The 17,808-nt window shown below is 41.2% G+C and overlaps 1 protein-coding gene across 1 annotated transcript in view; it reads left to right on the forward strand.

Moving 5' to 3' along the window:
- Positions 1-17,808, forward strand: part of MEI4 (meiotic double-stranded break formation protein 4) — a 166,189-nt gene that overhangs the window by 14,823 nt on the left and 133,558 nt on the right. The window contains exon 2 of the mRNA XM_057737768.1: positions 16,970-17,505. Coding sequence (XP_057593751.1) covers positions 16,970-17,505 — 536 coding nt within the window. The remainder of the gene's footprint in view (positions 1-16,969; positions 17,506-17,808) is intronic.

Raw genomic sequence — 17,808 nt, forward strand, 5'->3', positions numbered from 1 at the left:
CTGTGATTTATTTCTCAGAAAACCTATACCAATTGGTGCAGACATGTTTTCCATTGCATGATTTATAAATAAATATTTAATTAGTAGGGTACTTAACATATATATGCGCACAACTACACAATGTTTTAGTTAAAATTATATACTAAAAATGTTGTGGCAGCAGGGTCTTAATTCATATATTCTGCTTTTAATGGTGTTAACAATTTTACCAAGAATTCTCAGCTACCACATTTACTTAAATAATTAGGGTTATCTTCTAGATACTTCTGAAGTAAATGTTTTTTTCTTCCAACTAGCTAAAATCTTCAATATTTACTGGACGATAGAAGACACTGAGTTTTTATGGCTTGAGTATCATGGATTTATGTTTACCAGAAGGCATCTTGTAAGCAAGTGGAAATGATGTGATTTTAACGTGCATTCTGACATGTTTGAATAAGGAAAAGGGCGATTCCTAGAGCACTGTGCTTAGTATAAAACAGCTGCATACACTAGTGAGTGGTTATCAACCAAGTCTAGCCCCCAGTAGGTGCTCAATGATTAATTTAAGAATGAACAAACATAAATGAATGAAAAAAAGAGCCAGCGAAGAAACAGGAGATGTTACTAGTGAGGGGAAGGTTGCTGAGGACAAATTCTGGAGGTGGAGAGCTTATTGGAAAGAGTGTGGATTTTGGAGTTAGAGGAAACTGAGTTGAATGTCAGCTCTACCAACATTGGTTAAGTTCCTTGAGGCAAATCACTTACCTCCTATGAGATTCACTTCCCTCCTCTGTAAAATGAGAAGGAGGAGGACAGTGATGGGTAATGGTGAGGTTTAATGGGGAATGCTTGGCCCCAAGCTTCCTGATGCATAGACAGAAAATAAATAGTAGTTTTCTTCCTCGGCTTTGTAGTCTGAAGGGAGTTGTCATTGATTCCTTAACAGAAGAAGAATTTAAGTTTCTCATTTTTTGTATTTTGTTTTTTAACTTGAGAATTTTATTGTTTAATTCTGTCTTGCAAAGACCTGGATCTAGCTTTTTAGCAGGTTATCCCAGTGGGAAAGGAAAGAACAAAGGTTTAAGGGTGTGTGTAAATTTTCTTTTTTCCAGTAATAAAATTGAATGATTGGCATCATTGCTGTGTTCTCATTTCGATCCAGTAGCAAAAGTGGAAGCTGCTCGGTGTGCTACAGGCCTAACAGTCTCATTCTGTTAGGAATAAGTAGACTGTTTAGAAAATTCTGTGGGAATTTAGCTATCACCCTATTTCATTATTTTGGGAATTACATTGGAAAACTGGAACTGGGTTTTCATTCTCTACCCTGTCTCTATATTGTTATTAAAAATTCTAATCTCATTTCTATTCTTTTGTTCTGATTTCTCAGTCATATAATTTTTCAGTGTTTATTTCCTTCCACAAGGAGCCCTGTGAGTACTCTCTCTTCTGTAAAACATTATTTCTCCTTGAACATTACAGGAGCACCCTGTAGGTCACCTACCACCCATTTTGCCTCTGCAGTTTTTCCTAAGACACAGTTAAGATCAGTTTTTAGGCAGGGACAGTGTTCTGTTGTCTAGGAACAGGTCGCATTCAGGTCCTTTCCCGTCGTGAACCCAGAGTTTCCCTACAGCCCTGTTCACTCTTCCCTATGTGCCTCTTTGTTCCCTCTGCTCCAGCTCCATCTTCTCAGAGCCCTTGCTCAGGTGCCCGCCTCTGCACCCTGTCCACACTCCTTCCTCCTGCAGAAGACTCCCTGGGGAAAACTGTGACCCGTTGATACTCATACCACATGAAGTCTTTCTGGCTTCTCTCTAGTTTGAACTGATTCCTTCAGGTTCCTGTAGCATCAGCTGGACCTCAGTTCAACAATGATGTGTTTTTGCCTTGTGGTAGAGCTCGTTCTTGGCCTGCCTTTTTTCTTATCCCCTGATGGTAGGAGGCCTGACCTTCTTTACCTTTTGAGTCTTCTCACCTCTTATTCTAGTGTCTTTACCTTGTGGCACCCAACATGTATTTGATGAATTAAATTGAGTACAGTATAAGCTCTGTGAAATCATCTGATCTGGCAACGCAGGATATACTAGGTTTGGCTTATTTTCTCCACGAAAAATATATGTTAATTTCATTTTTTTTAATGGTAAGAGATTATGCTGCTCTTTTGGTCAAGTTTCTTTGATTTCCTAGACCACTGATCTTTACCATGAGTGATGGGTGGATGAAATGTAATGCTAATAGAGCTGTGCTGTACTGCTTTATAGCTGAGCCCTGCAAGTTATGAAACCCAGAATCCCTGAGAGTGGACTTTATTTTCAGGAATATCACAATAGTAAAAAGCAGTGGAAATGAGTTCTGCTTGGTTAGCAATAAGCTGTCTGCAGAGAACTGAATTGAGCTTTCCTTTTTACCAAAGAATATATTTTAATCGTAATTGACAGTATAATAATTGACTGTCTGAGCTCTCTTTGGTTATGCCTCTTTTATCAGAATTAACACTATTTTTACTTTGTCTCCTTATGCTAGAGAACAGACTCTACAGAATTAAGTATGTGACTTTTGGTCATATCCGTATGTTCTTACAGAGTTGTCATTTGGGGCTTTGCTGGCAGATACTTAAAAAAAGGATGTTAGCGCTGGAAATATGTCTCCAGACAGTGGCATGTGAATGACTCTAGGTCTTCATAACAAGCCTATAATTAGTTCACATACTTAAGGCATATGATGAGCTATTATGTCATCCGTCACATGTTTTATTTCCATGGTGAAATGAAATTCAAAATTGGCCAATTACAGTATTTTTCTATTTCTGGATTGTCTGTCAGTCTAGGGCTGTTATCCATATTTTCAAATAGTCTTGTGAGTTTTTACAGAAGAGAGTATTTTATATGATTCCATGATGAAATAATCTTTTCACCTCTGAGCTTTCATAACCCTTTTCTTGTAATACTGTTATAATATCCATTTAGCAGGGACCTCTGAGCACCCATCTTGTGCCTGGAACTGTGTTGTGAGCTTAGGATACAGTGTGAGACTGATGTTTAGAGTTTACAGTCAGAAGATAGTTAATGTATAATACCAGGTCCTATGGGGCCCGTTTCAGAGGAATCTGAGCTGATTCAAGCATCAGAGAAGGCATTTAAATTAAAATTTGAAGATTGAATAGTAATCACTCAGGATAGGTGTGTTTAGAAGGGATAGGAGAATATTCTAGATAAAAACAAAGCAAAACACATAAGGTGTGGAGGTGAATATAGCTAGACTAGTGGTTTCCAAACTTGGATGCACGTTAGAATCACTTGAAGAGTTTGAAAAAAGTCAGTGCTTAGACCTCATTCTGAGAGAGACTGTTGGATGCTTGGAAAACCATTATTGAGGTATTTTCAGCAGATGAGTGACACAGTGTGACTGTGGGAGAAGATCACTGGGCTTCAGCCTGAGACAGATTGCAGGGGGCTGAGGCTGGGTGGGCACAGACCTACTGAGAGGCACTGCAGCTAACTGGGTGACAGAAGGGAGCAGCTTAGTGTCAGCTGGGGTGAAGAACAATGGTGAGAGTAAAAGTTGGTGTCTTAGTCTTTTCAGGCTGTTATAACAAAAATACCACAGACTGGGCAGCTCATAAACAACAGACATTGGTTTCTGTTGAACAGACACTTCTGGAGGCTCAGAAGTCCCAGATCAAGGCAGCAGCAGATATGGTGTCTGGTGTGGGCTTGCTGCCTCGTTCCTAGGCAGTGCCTTCTTTCTGTGACCTCACATGATGAAAGGGGCAAGGGACCTCTCCAGGGCCTCCCTGTAAGGGCACTCACTGATCCCGCTCATGAGGACTGCACCCTTCTGACTTAACCACCTCCCAGAGGCTCCATCTCCTAAACCATCACATTGGAGGTTAAGATTTCAACCTATGAATTTTGGAGGAGGCTTGAACATTCAAACCACAGCAGTTGGCAAACAGAAAAGAGAAAAGAGGCTAATTAGTTAGGAGAGAATCCGAAGTTAGTATCACATAAACCAAATGAAGAGAGTAATTTGAGAATGAGGAAATGCATGAGCTGAGAGGTCAAGCAAGGCAGAGACTGCTGACTGTATGCTTAGTCAGGTGACCAGGAGGTCCTTTGTTCAGTAGCAACTTTGCTGAGGGAAATAGAATAGATATGGAAGACCATCCACGTGCAGTTGGCAATGAGTTTCATGAATAATAATAGAAAAGTAACTGGTATAATGTGGTTAGGAAACACTTAAGGGAAGAGAGAGCATGTGAGTGAGCTTTGAAGGACACGTAGAACTTCAGTAAATGGCAATACACAACCCAGGGAGGGAAGAGCATCCTGAGGTGTGGGTGTGGTGTGCCCAGGACCAGAAGACGTGATTGCTCTTATGAAGTTTGGGCTTTATAATTCAATAATGAGGAGACATTAAAAGTTATGCACTAGGACTGGTGTTAATCCAGCAGCAAGGTGTTGATTCCAGGAGAGGGGAGAAACTGAAGGCAGGAAAGCCTGGGAGGAGAAGATAGGAGTGTTCTAAGCACGAAATGAGAAGGACATGGCCCTAGATGCTGGCAGGGGGAATGAAAAGGGGCCAAAGTAATGCATTTTGAAATAAAAAAAAATAATGCGGCTTATTAACTGGCTGTAGGGAGAGAGGAAAAAGAGCACTCAGAGTTGGATTCAAGATTTTGAAATCTGGTGATTTGAAGAAAGAACTTTTATTTAACAGTGATAACAGCGATGCATGATGTGTATGTTATTTATTGATTTAGTTGATTATGAGGTCAAAACTATTTCACATTTTGGGAGAGAAGGGGAACATGTATTTAATGAATCAACATTTAAAAATGTCTTTTTGGTACCAGCAAGGTCCACTGTCAAAGTCCAGGTGGAGTGACATCTCCATGTGAAAGGCAGAGAGAATGCAGGGTCAGTGAGTGTCTTGGAGCAGAGTCTCCCCATTTGGGTCAACAGAATTTATGGGGACTCCCAGAACCTGAGGAATAACAGGTATGTACGTCAAGGCTGTGAAAGACACTAGTAGGAGGACTGGTGTGTTTTATGGCTTGTGTTATAATCTTTTGCACTTGAGAGGAACATTACTTTTTTTCAGAACTGAACATTAAAAGGGATTTTATGAATGTTTTATGTATCCTAGGACTATGAGATTATCTCCTTGGAGAAGCCTGAGTTATTTGAAGGTATATGTTTAGCAGTTAGCTGGGGAAAGATTGAACTGTTACTGATTCTGAAATAAATAAGAAGGGGGCATTGGAAGGTAGTATTGCCCACTATGGGCATAAATAAAATTTTATTTTAAGTGATCTTAGCAAAATTACCTGAATTTTGTGGGTATTTTTCTTCCTTGTTTCATTTAAAGCAATTTCCTTAGTATCTGAGATTGTCATTAAGGTTTTAGGAAAAAAAAATGATTATCTTCTTGTCCAGTAAGTTTTTGATTACTTCTTACTAAAGTCTAGATTTCACAGACTGGTTTTGCTATGTCAGTTGGAAACTAATAAATACAATAAAATCTTGAAACCAGAACCGATAGCCTATCTAAGGCAGGCTTTCAGAGGAAGGAAGGAAGGCCTTATCCCCAGAGAGGCAGAATCCTTGTACTTGAAGACTTGGAGGATCCCTGTAGCAGTTTCTTGGCTGAGGTCTCTGTTTGATCTGAACAGGTGCATGTCTGTTAGACAGAAATGTGCTTGGCTCTGTTTCAGGCAGATCAATGGCCACATCCGGGCAGAGCCTGCAATTACAGATTCACAAGTTGCCCAGTGCCTAATAAGATGAATGTAATTTAGAGAGTGGGATTGAAGATGTAAACATTGGAAAACAAATTAAAATTACAGACTATTGTGCTTGTTCAGGTGTGATACAGTAAATGTACAATTTAGGTAGATGTTTAGGGGTCGGAGGATTATGGGTAACTGAAAGTTGGTTAAAAGAAACACATATTTTTTTGAATACAATACTGAGGATCTTCTAAAACAGCCAAAAATATCAACAAGTACATTCTTAAACATATGATATTTGCTCAGTACAGTGCTTGACTGTCAAGGCTGGAAAAGAAGAGGTTGACTTGCTGCCCATTATGGGTTTGTGGTCTGATTAGAGAGGCAAGAGCTCCTGAGATAGTCACATGTAAAGATACTACACATGATGTATATAAATTTGTTTTAGGTTTTATTTATTCATGTTTATTCTCTCATTGATTAATTCATAAGGTTCTTTTTTCCACAAGAACTTAATTTCTGGAGTGGTGATGGAAACAACAGAAGAAAGAGAATTTATATTCCTAAGGCAGGTGACAGACAATAACAAGTAAACCAATAAGCAAAAAAAAAAATTCTGAGAGTGTTAAAAGCTGTGGAGAAGCTAAACCAGGTGGAAGTGGTGGAGTGCCTGGGAATGTGGCAGGGCTGCCGACCTAGACTGTGTGGTCAGTGAGAGCTCATGGGAAGGAGGCGTTTGTACTGACTCCTGAAGGAACAGGGTCAGCTAAGTGGCCCCGAGGCATGAAGTAGCCAGCATGCTCAGTGAGCAGAAAGTGGCCGGCATGGCTGGGAAGCAGGGTGAGTGAGGAATAGAGGGTGGGGGAGGAGGCCAAAGGCAGGGCAGGAGCGCAGGTTATGTCGGGCTTGTTCCAGTGAGCAAGACGTTAAGTACAGTGGCATCCTTTGGTGGGCACTGAGCAGGAGTTTTAAGCTTCTTGCCCTGGCTGCTGTGTGGAGAATGTAAATGGGAGGAGAGGCAGGGCTGCTGGGTAGAGTCCGAGGCTGTGGTCCTTAAGGGGAGTGCCACTGCCTTAGGATGAGGCAGGAAGCAGACAGCTAGCATATATGAGGCTCTCCCTTTGCAAAAGAGAAAAATCAGTGGCAGAGGTGAACCCTGAAAATGGGGTGGAATTCCAGCTGAGCTTTGAAAGGTTCAACCTGAATTAAATGTAAACATGTAGAGAGGAGGGAGAAAGGCCTTTCTGGGAGGTTGGAAGGCAGAGGTGGAGATGGTACAAAGCGGGCACAGTCCACTCCCCTGCTCTCTTAAGAAAGCAGAACAGATGTGAATTAATCAAAAGTCGTGGCTCTGACACTGGAATCATCTGGGGACCTTTAAAAAGTATTGATATCTGGTCCCAGCCCTGGAGGTTCTGATGTACTTGGCATGGGGTGTGGTGTGGTTTGCAGGTCACTGTAATGTGCAGGTGAGGTTGAAACCGTTCGGTGTAAGATTGTTCAGTGTAACTTCTCACACCTAGGAGACTTTAAGCCTAGCAGAACACTATTGAAGCAGGCTGAGTGCATGATTTGGCAGCAGAGCTAAGCAATGCTTTTTTTTTCCCCTCAATGATGGGACTCTTTTAAGATGTTTATGTAAAATCCAGGTTCCTGGAACTTTCCTGTGGAAAAACTGATTACCTGTGCCTAGGAGGGCATGTGATTAGTGTGTTCCCTTTATGGTAATGTAGGTGGGAAGCACTGAACTGGGTAAAAGATCTCAGTGCTTCTGATTTCTGATAAAGAGAGTGAAGAGGACACATCTGGTGGAAATGAATGTCAACCTCAGTTGTCTAGAGGGAGGCTGGGGGACCAAGCCAGCTTCAAGGTGCCGTCTCAGCACTGTTCCTGTGAGCAGGTGGGACCTTGAGGCCAGGAGCTGAAGTCAAAGCAGTGCCTTCAGTGGTTTGGTGGAAGGCAAATTCTCTTGGAAGCGGCTTGGTCAGGGAGAGATTGGAGGTGTGTGGGATCTCAATGGGAGAGTTAACAGTGGGTGAGAGGGTAGAGAGCTGTGTGGTTTGGCATCCACAGTATTGGGAAGCCAGTGAATGTGGTATATTGCTGACTTCAGTCATTTTATTCTTCTTACAAATCCCTCATGGTGTTCATAACACACACACACTGATGAGTGGAGGTTATGCCAGTGGAGTCATCGGTTCCCTTGTTAGTGGTTTGTCCTTTCATGGTTTTGATGTTATTCTATAGCTGTGATACTGGCATCGGTAGAAGTGTCCACCATCTCTCAATCTGATACTTCCCGTTTGTTAGGAAGTGGAATTAGTACTTTGTGCCCTAAATGGCTGCATCCAAAGAGAAATCGCTTCTTCTTGTTAGCTCCTAATTGTATCCCAGTAATTCTTTTTCTTTAGAGAAATTCTCTTGTTCATTTATTCAGCCCTTTTTATTCACTAGCTGTCAGTTACAAAGAAAATGAAGATTACAGAGAGGGATAAGGTCTGAGCCCTGTGCAGAGGACCACACAGTCTATTGGGAGCAAAATCATATCACTTATACCCAGCGACACTCTGTGGTCCACAGATTGATACTGATGTTCAGAGGAGAGAGCAAGTGATTTGTTTTTTTGCCTTAGAGAACTAGGACTTTTAAAAGTCTTTTTGGAGGAAGTTGTTGATCTTGTAGGATGTGTAGGATTCAGAAAGCTATGGATACGAAAGCATTTCAGGCAAGAAGGAACAGTATAAATTAGGGACATAAGAATTTACTACTGGCAAATGGTTTAATTTGACTGTGGCATGCAGAGCATGAAGAGGTATTCTGAAAAATAAGATGAAAAACTAGGTTGGAGCCTGTGAAGAAGAGGTGTGACTACCAGTGGAAAACATACTTTATTCAGTAGGCAGTAAGGGGCCTTTGGAGATTTTCCAGCAGGAGAATAGGAAACTAACATTTATTTGGTGTGTGCTATGCATGTGCCAAGCAGTATACTTTCTGAAAGTGATTCCTGTAGGTGACCTAAGGGATAAGATTATTCAGGAAGCGTAATTGGGCAGCCATATTTAGAATTGTTTGAGGAGGAAGGAGATTAGAGATGGGAACATTGCTGTCATAGCCCAGGTCTGACATGTAATTATTTTGGTGTAGAAATAAAGAAGTGATATAAAAAGGTTTTTATTTGTTGAGTAATATTTACTGAACTCTTACTTACACTCTGGGATATGGCAGTAAACTAGGCAGTCCAAGACTCTCATAGAGTCCACATTCCTGTGGGTGAGACAGATTGTACCAGCAGGAAATGATCAGGCCATGACAGGTGAGATTCAGAGAATTAAAACAGGGAGATGTGACAGAGGCTGATCTGGTGACGTCTTTAGATTGAGTGGTCAGGGAGGCCTCCCTGAAGAACTGACTTTAAGCAGACATTTGAATGATGAGTAGGAACCAGCCTTGAGAAACTTGGGGTTGGGTTTGGGGGAGAGCAACCGAGGCAGAGAGAATGTTTAACACAAACGCCCTTAAAGGGGACCCAATTTAGTGATTCCGAGGAACAGATGGGTGAGGCCGGACCATGCTATTGTCAATGGAATGTAAAGGGGGGGGGTCAAGGAAGATATCAGAGTTGACTCCTGGGGTTCAAACGGTAGAGACTGGAGAGTAGTAGCACCATTGTTTGGAAGGTGGACCAAGTATAGGTGAAGGTGATGATTTGTTTTGGACATTTGTGGTTTAATGTGCTGAGGTCACATCATATTGAGATATCTAGGGACTTGAGCTTGGAGAGGAGTAGGATTGGAAATAGAGATTTGAGAATCATATGCCCAAAGGAAATATTTGAGGCTGTAGGAAAGGTGGGGATGTTCAGGAAGCTAGAACAGAGGGGGAAAGCCAAAGGCACAGCCATGAGGATGGTTTGCTTTGGGAACTAGAGGATGGCTTGGGAGAAAGAGATGGGGATAAACAGGGAAGTTCAGAGTTTGAGCTTCTGAAGGCAGGGGGAATTGTACTGTCAAATAGTCCTGAACCAGCCAGACACACAAATATGCTGTTTTGTACCGTGCATCTCATACAATGAGGACAATTCAGCTAAGACAATTATTTCACTAGCTTATAATTTCATGCATTTGATATTACTCTCTCTCTTTGGTGTGCTCAAATTTAGAATTGTGGTGCAGGCTTCTAGCGTGGGATTAAACAAAACTGCAGCCTTTTCTTGGTCAGAATTTCTTAAACATGATTTGTAATATGCTCAAATATATCCTTGCAGAGGGAGAAGTCAAACAATTGCTTTAAACTGAAAATTGTCTATTAGATGATGAATTCATTTTAAAGTAGCATTTCCAAATTGACCACCAGGTGGCATAAACATTACTTTTAAGTTGTTCAATGTACAAATGAGTGGTTATTATTAAAGTTAAGGAATCATACTCGGGAGAAACCATGTATACCTGTGATGACATTTCAGTGCATTTGAAGAAATGCTGTTTGATTTCACTTTTTCTTAATATATATATTCAACAAGTATTCAGACTATTTCTAACTATATAGGAGGGCAGGCATCAGTCAACAGAAATACCTAGGTTAGCAAACTCTGTGTCTACCCTCAGGAGTCTCTCCCTTCCATTAGTGAGTCACTAATAAATTCAGAACGGGTTGATGAGTGCAGTAATAGAAGTAAAGTGTAAGATGCCCAGACAGGGAGTGATTTCCTCTCCCTGGGTAGAGCAGCGAAGGCTTCACAGAAGATTTTGAAGCAGGGTTTACAGAATCAGTGCGTCTCTGGGTTATAGTAGAAGCACACACCAGATGGTAGGAACACCTGGTTGTGTGAATTAGTTTGGTGTGTTTTGGTAAGCCATAAGTAGTTTAATATTGCTTGCGTGTAAGTAGGAGTGCGGATGGAGGTGAAGCTGGAAAAGTCGCCAGGGGCATTTTGTGGGCCGCGCTGAGGAACTGAAAAGTTCCTCATGTGAAGTAAGGAAAGCCTTTACTCTATCATGTAAAGTAAGGGAAGCCTTTGGAAAGCGCTAAGGTTGTGATCAGACTAGCGTTTCAACAGGGTGATTCTTATGCGCTGGTCAGAAGTGGCCTAGAGAAGGACGGAACTAGAGGCAGGTAGATCAATTAGGCAAGCATATTGCATGAATCAGTGCAAGAGATGGTGATGGTGGAAGGAACTCGAGAAGGACAGGCTCAACACAGGTTACAATGGTTCATTTTATGTGTCAACTTGGCTGGGCCGCCGGGTGCCTAGATATTTGGTCAAATGTTATTTTGGGTGCCTCCTGAGTAGAACAGAAAGGTTGCCTGAGAGAGAAGTCCTCCTGCTTGACTGGTTCTGAGCTGGGATGTCGGTATTTTCCTGCCTTTGGACTCAAACTGAACTGAAACCTTGGCTCTTCTTGGGTCCGAAACCTGCTGAATTTCAGACGGGAACTCACACCACCAGTTCTCCTGGTTCTCGGGCTTTCATAGTTGGACTGGAACTACACCATCAGCTCTCCCGGGGCTCCAGCTTGCTGACTGCAGATCTTGGAACTTCTCAGCTTCCATAATCACACGAGCCAATTCCTCTTAATAAATTTACTTCTTTGTCTCTCTCTCTATCCTGTTGGTTCTGTTTCTCTGGAGTGTCCTGATTTACACACGTGCAGAAGGTAGAACCAGCATAACGTGGCATTGCAATGTGCATGGAGGATAGAGGAAAGAGGGGGCGAGGTTGGTCCCTCTCCCCAGGCCTGGCGACTGGAGGAATAGTCCTGCTGTCCCCTGACATAGATAGTATGCAGGACAAGCATGAATTGTGTGTTTGTATGTGCCGTGGGTGAAGATGACTTGTTCAGTTTTATAAACATAAAGTTCATGGGGCTTGCAAGGCATGCAGGAAGATGCATTTTAAACAGCTGGTTCTATAGGTCTGATTTTAGAATTGAAGTTGGAGCTGTGGAAATGGATGAGAAAAGGCCTGAAAAATTGATGTGGATGTGAATATTTTGGTGGGTAGCAGAAAATATATTTACTGTTCGGGGTGGGCATTCCTAGGGTAAGATGTGTGGCAGGAGGTCTCTGGCTCTGTTTTGTTAATTATGCTTGCGATCCACTCTGAAGTGGTGAGTGGGTTAAAGTGGAAATTAACAACTGCAAGAAATGAGGAGTTATAGGCCCAGTAAAGTGGAAAGGAAGGTCTGTGGGCTCTAAGGTATGGGAGAGGCTCTAGGATATTTTAGACAGAATCTGTAGTTTTAATTGGTATCTTATTTCATGTACTTTTGTATATGGTTTCACACTTCAGCATAATTTAGATTTTTTGATATCTATAATCATTTAATAATAATAGATAATATTTACTTGCATTTCGTATGTGCTGGATTGTGCTTGATCAGCTTGTGTGTGTGTGTAGTTTATTATCTCTTTTAACTCTAATAACACACATGTTAATTAGATCATATAGAGTGACTTGGAGGGAAATTACAGTCCTCAGTCCCTTCAGCTCAATAAGAAATTAAGAAAGAAGCATCATCTGACTTCTGCTTTACCTTAATCCCTCTTGGAAAAACAGGAATTACAGAAGGTTGTAGGAGCATGGCTTCATTTTATCTCCTCTCCTTTGGGAACAATGCTTTGTTAGCCACACTTTGCAATTTATGTTGAGAAAAGTCATCCAAGCAAATGAGTGGAATCTGATTGTGGTCATGTAAGATTCATTTAAAGAGACAGGGGTCTTTTCTATTTCCATGCTCTGTGTTACCCAAATAAGGATGGATATTTTAAAATATTGTTTTAATGAATAAATATCTTATTTATGATATTGCAAGACAATAACCTGTTGTTATTTAATATCACTGAAAATGTTTAATCCTATCTAAGAAAGCATTTCCCCCAATTTATCTTTTTCATTTCATAAGAATATATACAATAGTTACATTTGCCCACTATTATGTACTTTTATTTATTAGGCAATGAGGGGTTTCCAACATGAAAGTGTTGGTTTCCAATGCAAATGCTGTTTGTATTCTTCCAGGTTTCATCACTGAGGACAAATAAAAGAAGAAATAAATTGTTTATTGGTTACAGGAGGTAGTAGATGCTATAAAAAGGATATAATTGGCTTTCTGTTAGCAAGTACTCTGAGACATTGAAAGTTATTATTGCAGTAACCATATTCTTTCTATCTGTTCTATCTGATCTCTCTTATCTACGTATGTTATTGTTGTGACTTGGTGTAAGTTGCCAAAGAGCTGACCTGGCTCACTGTGAACCTTGGACAATGAGAGGAGATCTGTCACAGCCAGCAGCAGGTTGTCACACTAAGCATTTTGCCTGATAAGTGTCTCCTACAGATGCTAACATTACTGAGTGAGAGGACCACAAAGATGACCAGAGACAGGACTTCTGCCATTAAGGAGCCCAAGAACAAGTGGATAACATATAGAAGTTGATGAATGCCATAGTAGAAATGTACAGAAGCTGGTATAGAAACACACAGGGCTCTGCCATGGTTGAAGGCCTTGGAACAGAGGCTTGGTTTCCCTTGCTCGCTGTGTGGCTTTTCTTAGGCCTCTTCATCAAGTTGAGCCTGTGTTTGTGTCCTTATTGGTAAATTAAGGATAACAACGTACCTTCTAGGGTTGCTCTGAGCAACAATTGAATTATTCTCTGAAACTACTTTGTAAAGTGAAATATGAATGTAAGATTCTTTTCTTCGATTTGGCAGCATGACTTTAATACTGTGAGCCTTATTGTGTAACACCTCGGCATGGTCCTCTTCTGGGGAGCCCTGCGTTCCTTTAGGGGACTGAGAGGCTGCTTTCCGTGTGGTCTCCACATTGGCATCCTTAGCTGTGCCCTCATCACTCTTTTCTGAGGGCACAGAAACAAACCAGCCTGGAAGAATGGTACTTAGTTTTGTATATTCCTGCCACCAGAGCACATGCATGGTTAGAACTACTCCCCTCAAATTTGCATCTGTGAGCAGCTGGAGATCAGATGGTGTGGTTATAACTTGCCCAAAGGCACAGCAGTGAGGAGGAAATGAGAGGCAGAAACAAAAAAAGCAGCTTTTACTTCCCAACTTGGTTGTTGGGGGAGTCTACTTTATGAGTCTTCCCTGAAATCATCACCCGTGAAGTTCAGCTTACTTTGATGGAAATTGAGTAGGTTAATGACATGTTTAAGCTTATGTTCACTTTCTTAGTGGAGAACTATTTTGAATTCTGTGGCAGAAATATGTAGTCTATCTGAAAAATTACTATAGTACCCCCTGCTTTACTTTTGTGAAAAGTGAGATGGATGTCTTGAGAAGTTATTTCAAATGTTTATCCTGGCTCCTAAGAAAAAGAAAATGTCTTTTGGCTTAAAATGAACATGTTGTCCGCCTGTTTTAATATAGAAATAGCCACATGCGGTTAAACACGTTGGTGACAGTCCACTGCTCTGGGTACCACTACATTTGGGAATTTACCGCATCACCGCCCTAGCTGGGAGTACAGATATTGTAGTGATAATTCACAAGCACATATTTGCACATTGAAGTGGTCATAGTAGACACTATTATTAAATGGGTGCACTCTAAGTTAAAGCTCAATCCTCTGATTCTGCCTCATCAGCTTCTCATTTTACTGAAGGAAAAAAGAGCAATAAATTGGATAGATTTCAAATATGTGGTGGGACAGAGAGAAGACGCTGCTTTTACCATTGTTCTTATGCCCTGTTCAACTAGTGTTCCCCTGTCTCCAACTTTAAAAACAAACAAACAAAAACAAAACAAACAAACAAAAAAACTGTTGGGTGAGATCTCCTTTAACTTCCTATATGCCAGGGGTATTTTTTACATCCCTGCACCTTCTTATCCTATTTCTTGCAGCCTCTGAGAAAAATTTTCTTCCACATCAGTAGGCACAGCCCATCTACTGGTCCTCCACTCAGTCTACTCCTGTCTGCTCCTGGGCCATGCTCCACCTGCCCTTTTTTTTTTTTTTTTTCTCTCCTGTCTCCAGCTTTTGCTTCTCTGGCTTTTTTCTTCATAATCTGTAATTGTTTCAAGTTTCTCCCAGTCCCGCCATGCTTGCCTGCAGTTACTCTCCATGTTAAGTTCTCCAGATCCAGGTCCCCAGATGCCTTAGCCACTCTTCACTGTCTTTGTGACTTTCCCATTCATTGCACTCTGGCCTCTCCCCACTACCCCCACTGACCAAAGCTGCTCTGGACACGATCGTGGGTGATTTTCTAGTTAGCAATTCTGACGTTTTCTCAGCTCTTTATTTTATTGGACTTACCTCCTGCATGTAATTCTCCTTGAAACTATTTCTTTGCCTTTCATGACACTGTTGTTTTTATTCTTCTTGTACCTCTAATTGTTCCTTCTCTGTCACCTTGATGATTGTTCTTTCTCTACTCAGCTCTCAGATTGATGCTCCTCAGGGTCCCTCTTGGAGCCTCTGCTGTGGTCACTGCTCATCCTCTCCCCAAGTGATCATAACCACTTTCATCTTTCCAGATCCCACTGCACACTGATGACTCCTAAAATGTATTTTCAGTCTAGACCTTTTCCCCATCCTTTGGCTCATGTGTCCAGTTTCCAGGTGAATATCTTCGCCTAGATTTCCTTCTGTTGCTTCCAAGTTTATGTGACCCAGACTAACTTGTCATAATTTCTCTAAACCACTTTTCTGTCTGTATTTTTACTGATCACTGGGTAGCACCATTGTCCACCCAGCCAGCTAAGTCAGAATCACGGGATGCATTCATTCCTGCTCTGCTCTATTGCCTGTCAGTCAGTCAGCTGGCTTCCCTCTGTGTTTCTTTCCCTGGTCAGTCCCTTCCTTTCCAGTCTCTCACTGCACCTGCTTGGTTCATTTCTCTTATCACCCGATGTCAGGACTGATAGGGGTGACTCTCAGCTTTCAGTGTCTCATTGTCTCCTCCTCCAGTGTGCCCTTCACAGAGCCCATAGAGTGATCTGCAAAGTGAAAATATGGCTGTTTCGCGTTCCTGCATTTGTTGTCCCATTGCTTCTTCCACTGCTGACATCAGTATTTCTCAAACCAGGTGGCGTAAATATATGCATGTGCTGTAGAATGTTCAGTGAGAATTTTTCAACTTTGCGTGTATGTTTTACTGATAATCATTTTACAGACAACGACCTTTTGTGTTTATGATGGCATCTCTGACAAAGAATGACCTAAAGTTACTAAGTTAAGCCTTAACTGTGGTATGTTTCAGCCAATGCCAGAAGATTCTGGTAGTTTTATATATATGGTTTCAAGGATCTGTGACACACACAGACACACACACACACACACACACACAGATATAGATAGATATACTTGAATAATTATAAATAAGTACACATATGTATAAAAATTGTTTATATATTTCTGTATATTAGGTGTATGTATGGGTATATACATAATTTTTCCAAATTACACTCACTCTGCACTCTATGTATAAATTCTGAGGTCCTTAATATCTCTTTTAAGATCTTTTATGACCTGGCCTTTTATTTTCTGTAAAAGGAACATGAAACTACCAGTGGGTCCTTATATATACAGTACTTTTCATTTCCTTCTTAGGTAAGCTTTTGTGCTTACCCTTTGGTAGATGCAATTCTCTTCTCTTCCTCCATTCCCCAACTTTTAACTTGGAACTCCTGCTTATGCATTATAAATTAGTTCTGCCGTCACCTCTTACAGGAGGTACTAATCTAACTGGGGTGGGCTGTTCAGTGGTCCTCCTACTTTCATAGTGCCCTGAGCATATCTCTTTCTTAGATACACTTGTTGTTGTGCAGGTGCCTGTTGAAATCTATACCAGTAACCTCCTTTGGGTTTTGTAGTCTCCCCTCTGTATTTTTCAAGCATGGCCTTGAATTGGAGTTAGTGATCTGACAATACATGGGTGAATCACCTGTGCTTTCTACCAGATAAAGACCTTCTCTACAGTCAGTCTAAGCAATTTCATTCAGTTTCTCCTCTCTTCAATTTTTATACTACTGCTTTTCAAATGTTTAATACATATTTCATGCTTCATTTAGTATTTTAAGTTAGAAAAATCAATGTCTAGTTTTTATATGAAGAAATGCTAGGGACTTCCAGTGGTTAAGACTCCATGCTTCCAATGCAGGGGAGATGTGTTCAATCCCTGGTCAGAGAAATAAGATCTCACATGCTGCATAGTGTGGCCAAAAAACAAGACAAAACAAAACAAACCCAAAAAACATTAGCTACAGAAAGATAACACTTCTATTGTCTTCTGTTTCAGGAGACCCATCTTGCCAGTTGCAGGCTCAGGAACCTAGAAGTTCTGAAAATACTTCAACTCTGCTGGAAGATTCTGGGTGTGATTTATCAAGTGAGCAGAGATCGGAACCTTCAGAGAAGACCCAGCATTTTGGGGAGAGCTGTACCCCTACGCCATTCCTACCACTGTCCATTGTGAAGGGACCTCGTGATTCTCTGCAAAAGCCTCTGTCTTCTCACATGCAGTTCTTGCAACATCTTCTTGGACTGAAGACCTTGACCAAGTCAGGGAGTCTGAAAACAGACTTAAGCCACTTTGAAAATGCCTCTTCCACAGTATCTGATTCTGTTTTTCAGTTGCTGGATGGCTTGATTACTTTTTACCAAGAACTCAAACTTCCTTGCTCAAGCTTTTGGACAGAAGCTGTTGATACTTTAGCTAGACTGATCAGTGATTGTAACTTATCTAATCATATTCTTAAAAGGTGTTCCAAGAAGTTGGAAGAATTTGAGAAGACCCTGCTACAGGTTATTTTAAGGAACAGCCATATCAATCGGGTAAGTAATACATCTCTTCTGTGTGTGAAATAACATGTCAGTAGTTTGGGTGAGCACACCCACTGGTTCCTGCCTGTTGTGGTCCCTTGGCCTTGTGGCTCAGTCTCCAGTTGGACTTTGTTTTGCAGCCTCACGACCCAGCTCTGGCTTCTGATGGCATGGCTTTGTTCTCTAGGTAGATGTCTGTGCTTCAAGCTTATGCTTCTCCACCCTCCCTATTTTTTATTGATATCTTTGGATACCTCTCTTTTGTTTTCCCCTACCTGTATTTATTTCCTATTGCTCAAAAGTCTCAGTACTTTT

The sequence above is a fragment of the Hippopotamus amphibius genome, chromosome 6 (genome assembly GCF_030028045.1).
Source record: "Hippopotamus amphibius kiboko isolate mHipAmp2 chromosome 6, mHipAmp2.hap2, whole genome shotgun sequence".
Classification (NCBI taxonomy): domain Eukaryota; kingdom Metazoa; phylum Chordata; class Mammalia; order Artiodactyla; family Hippopotamidae; genus Hippopotamus; species Hippopotamus amphibius.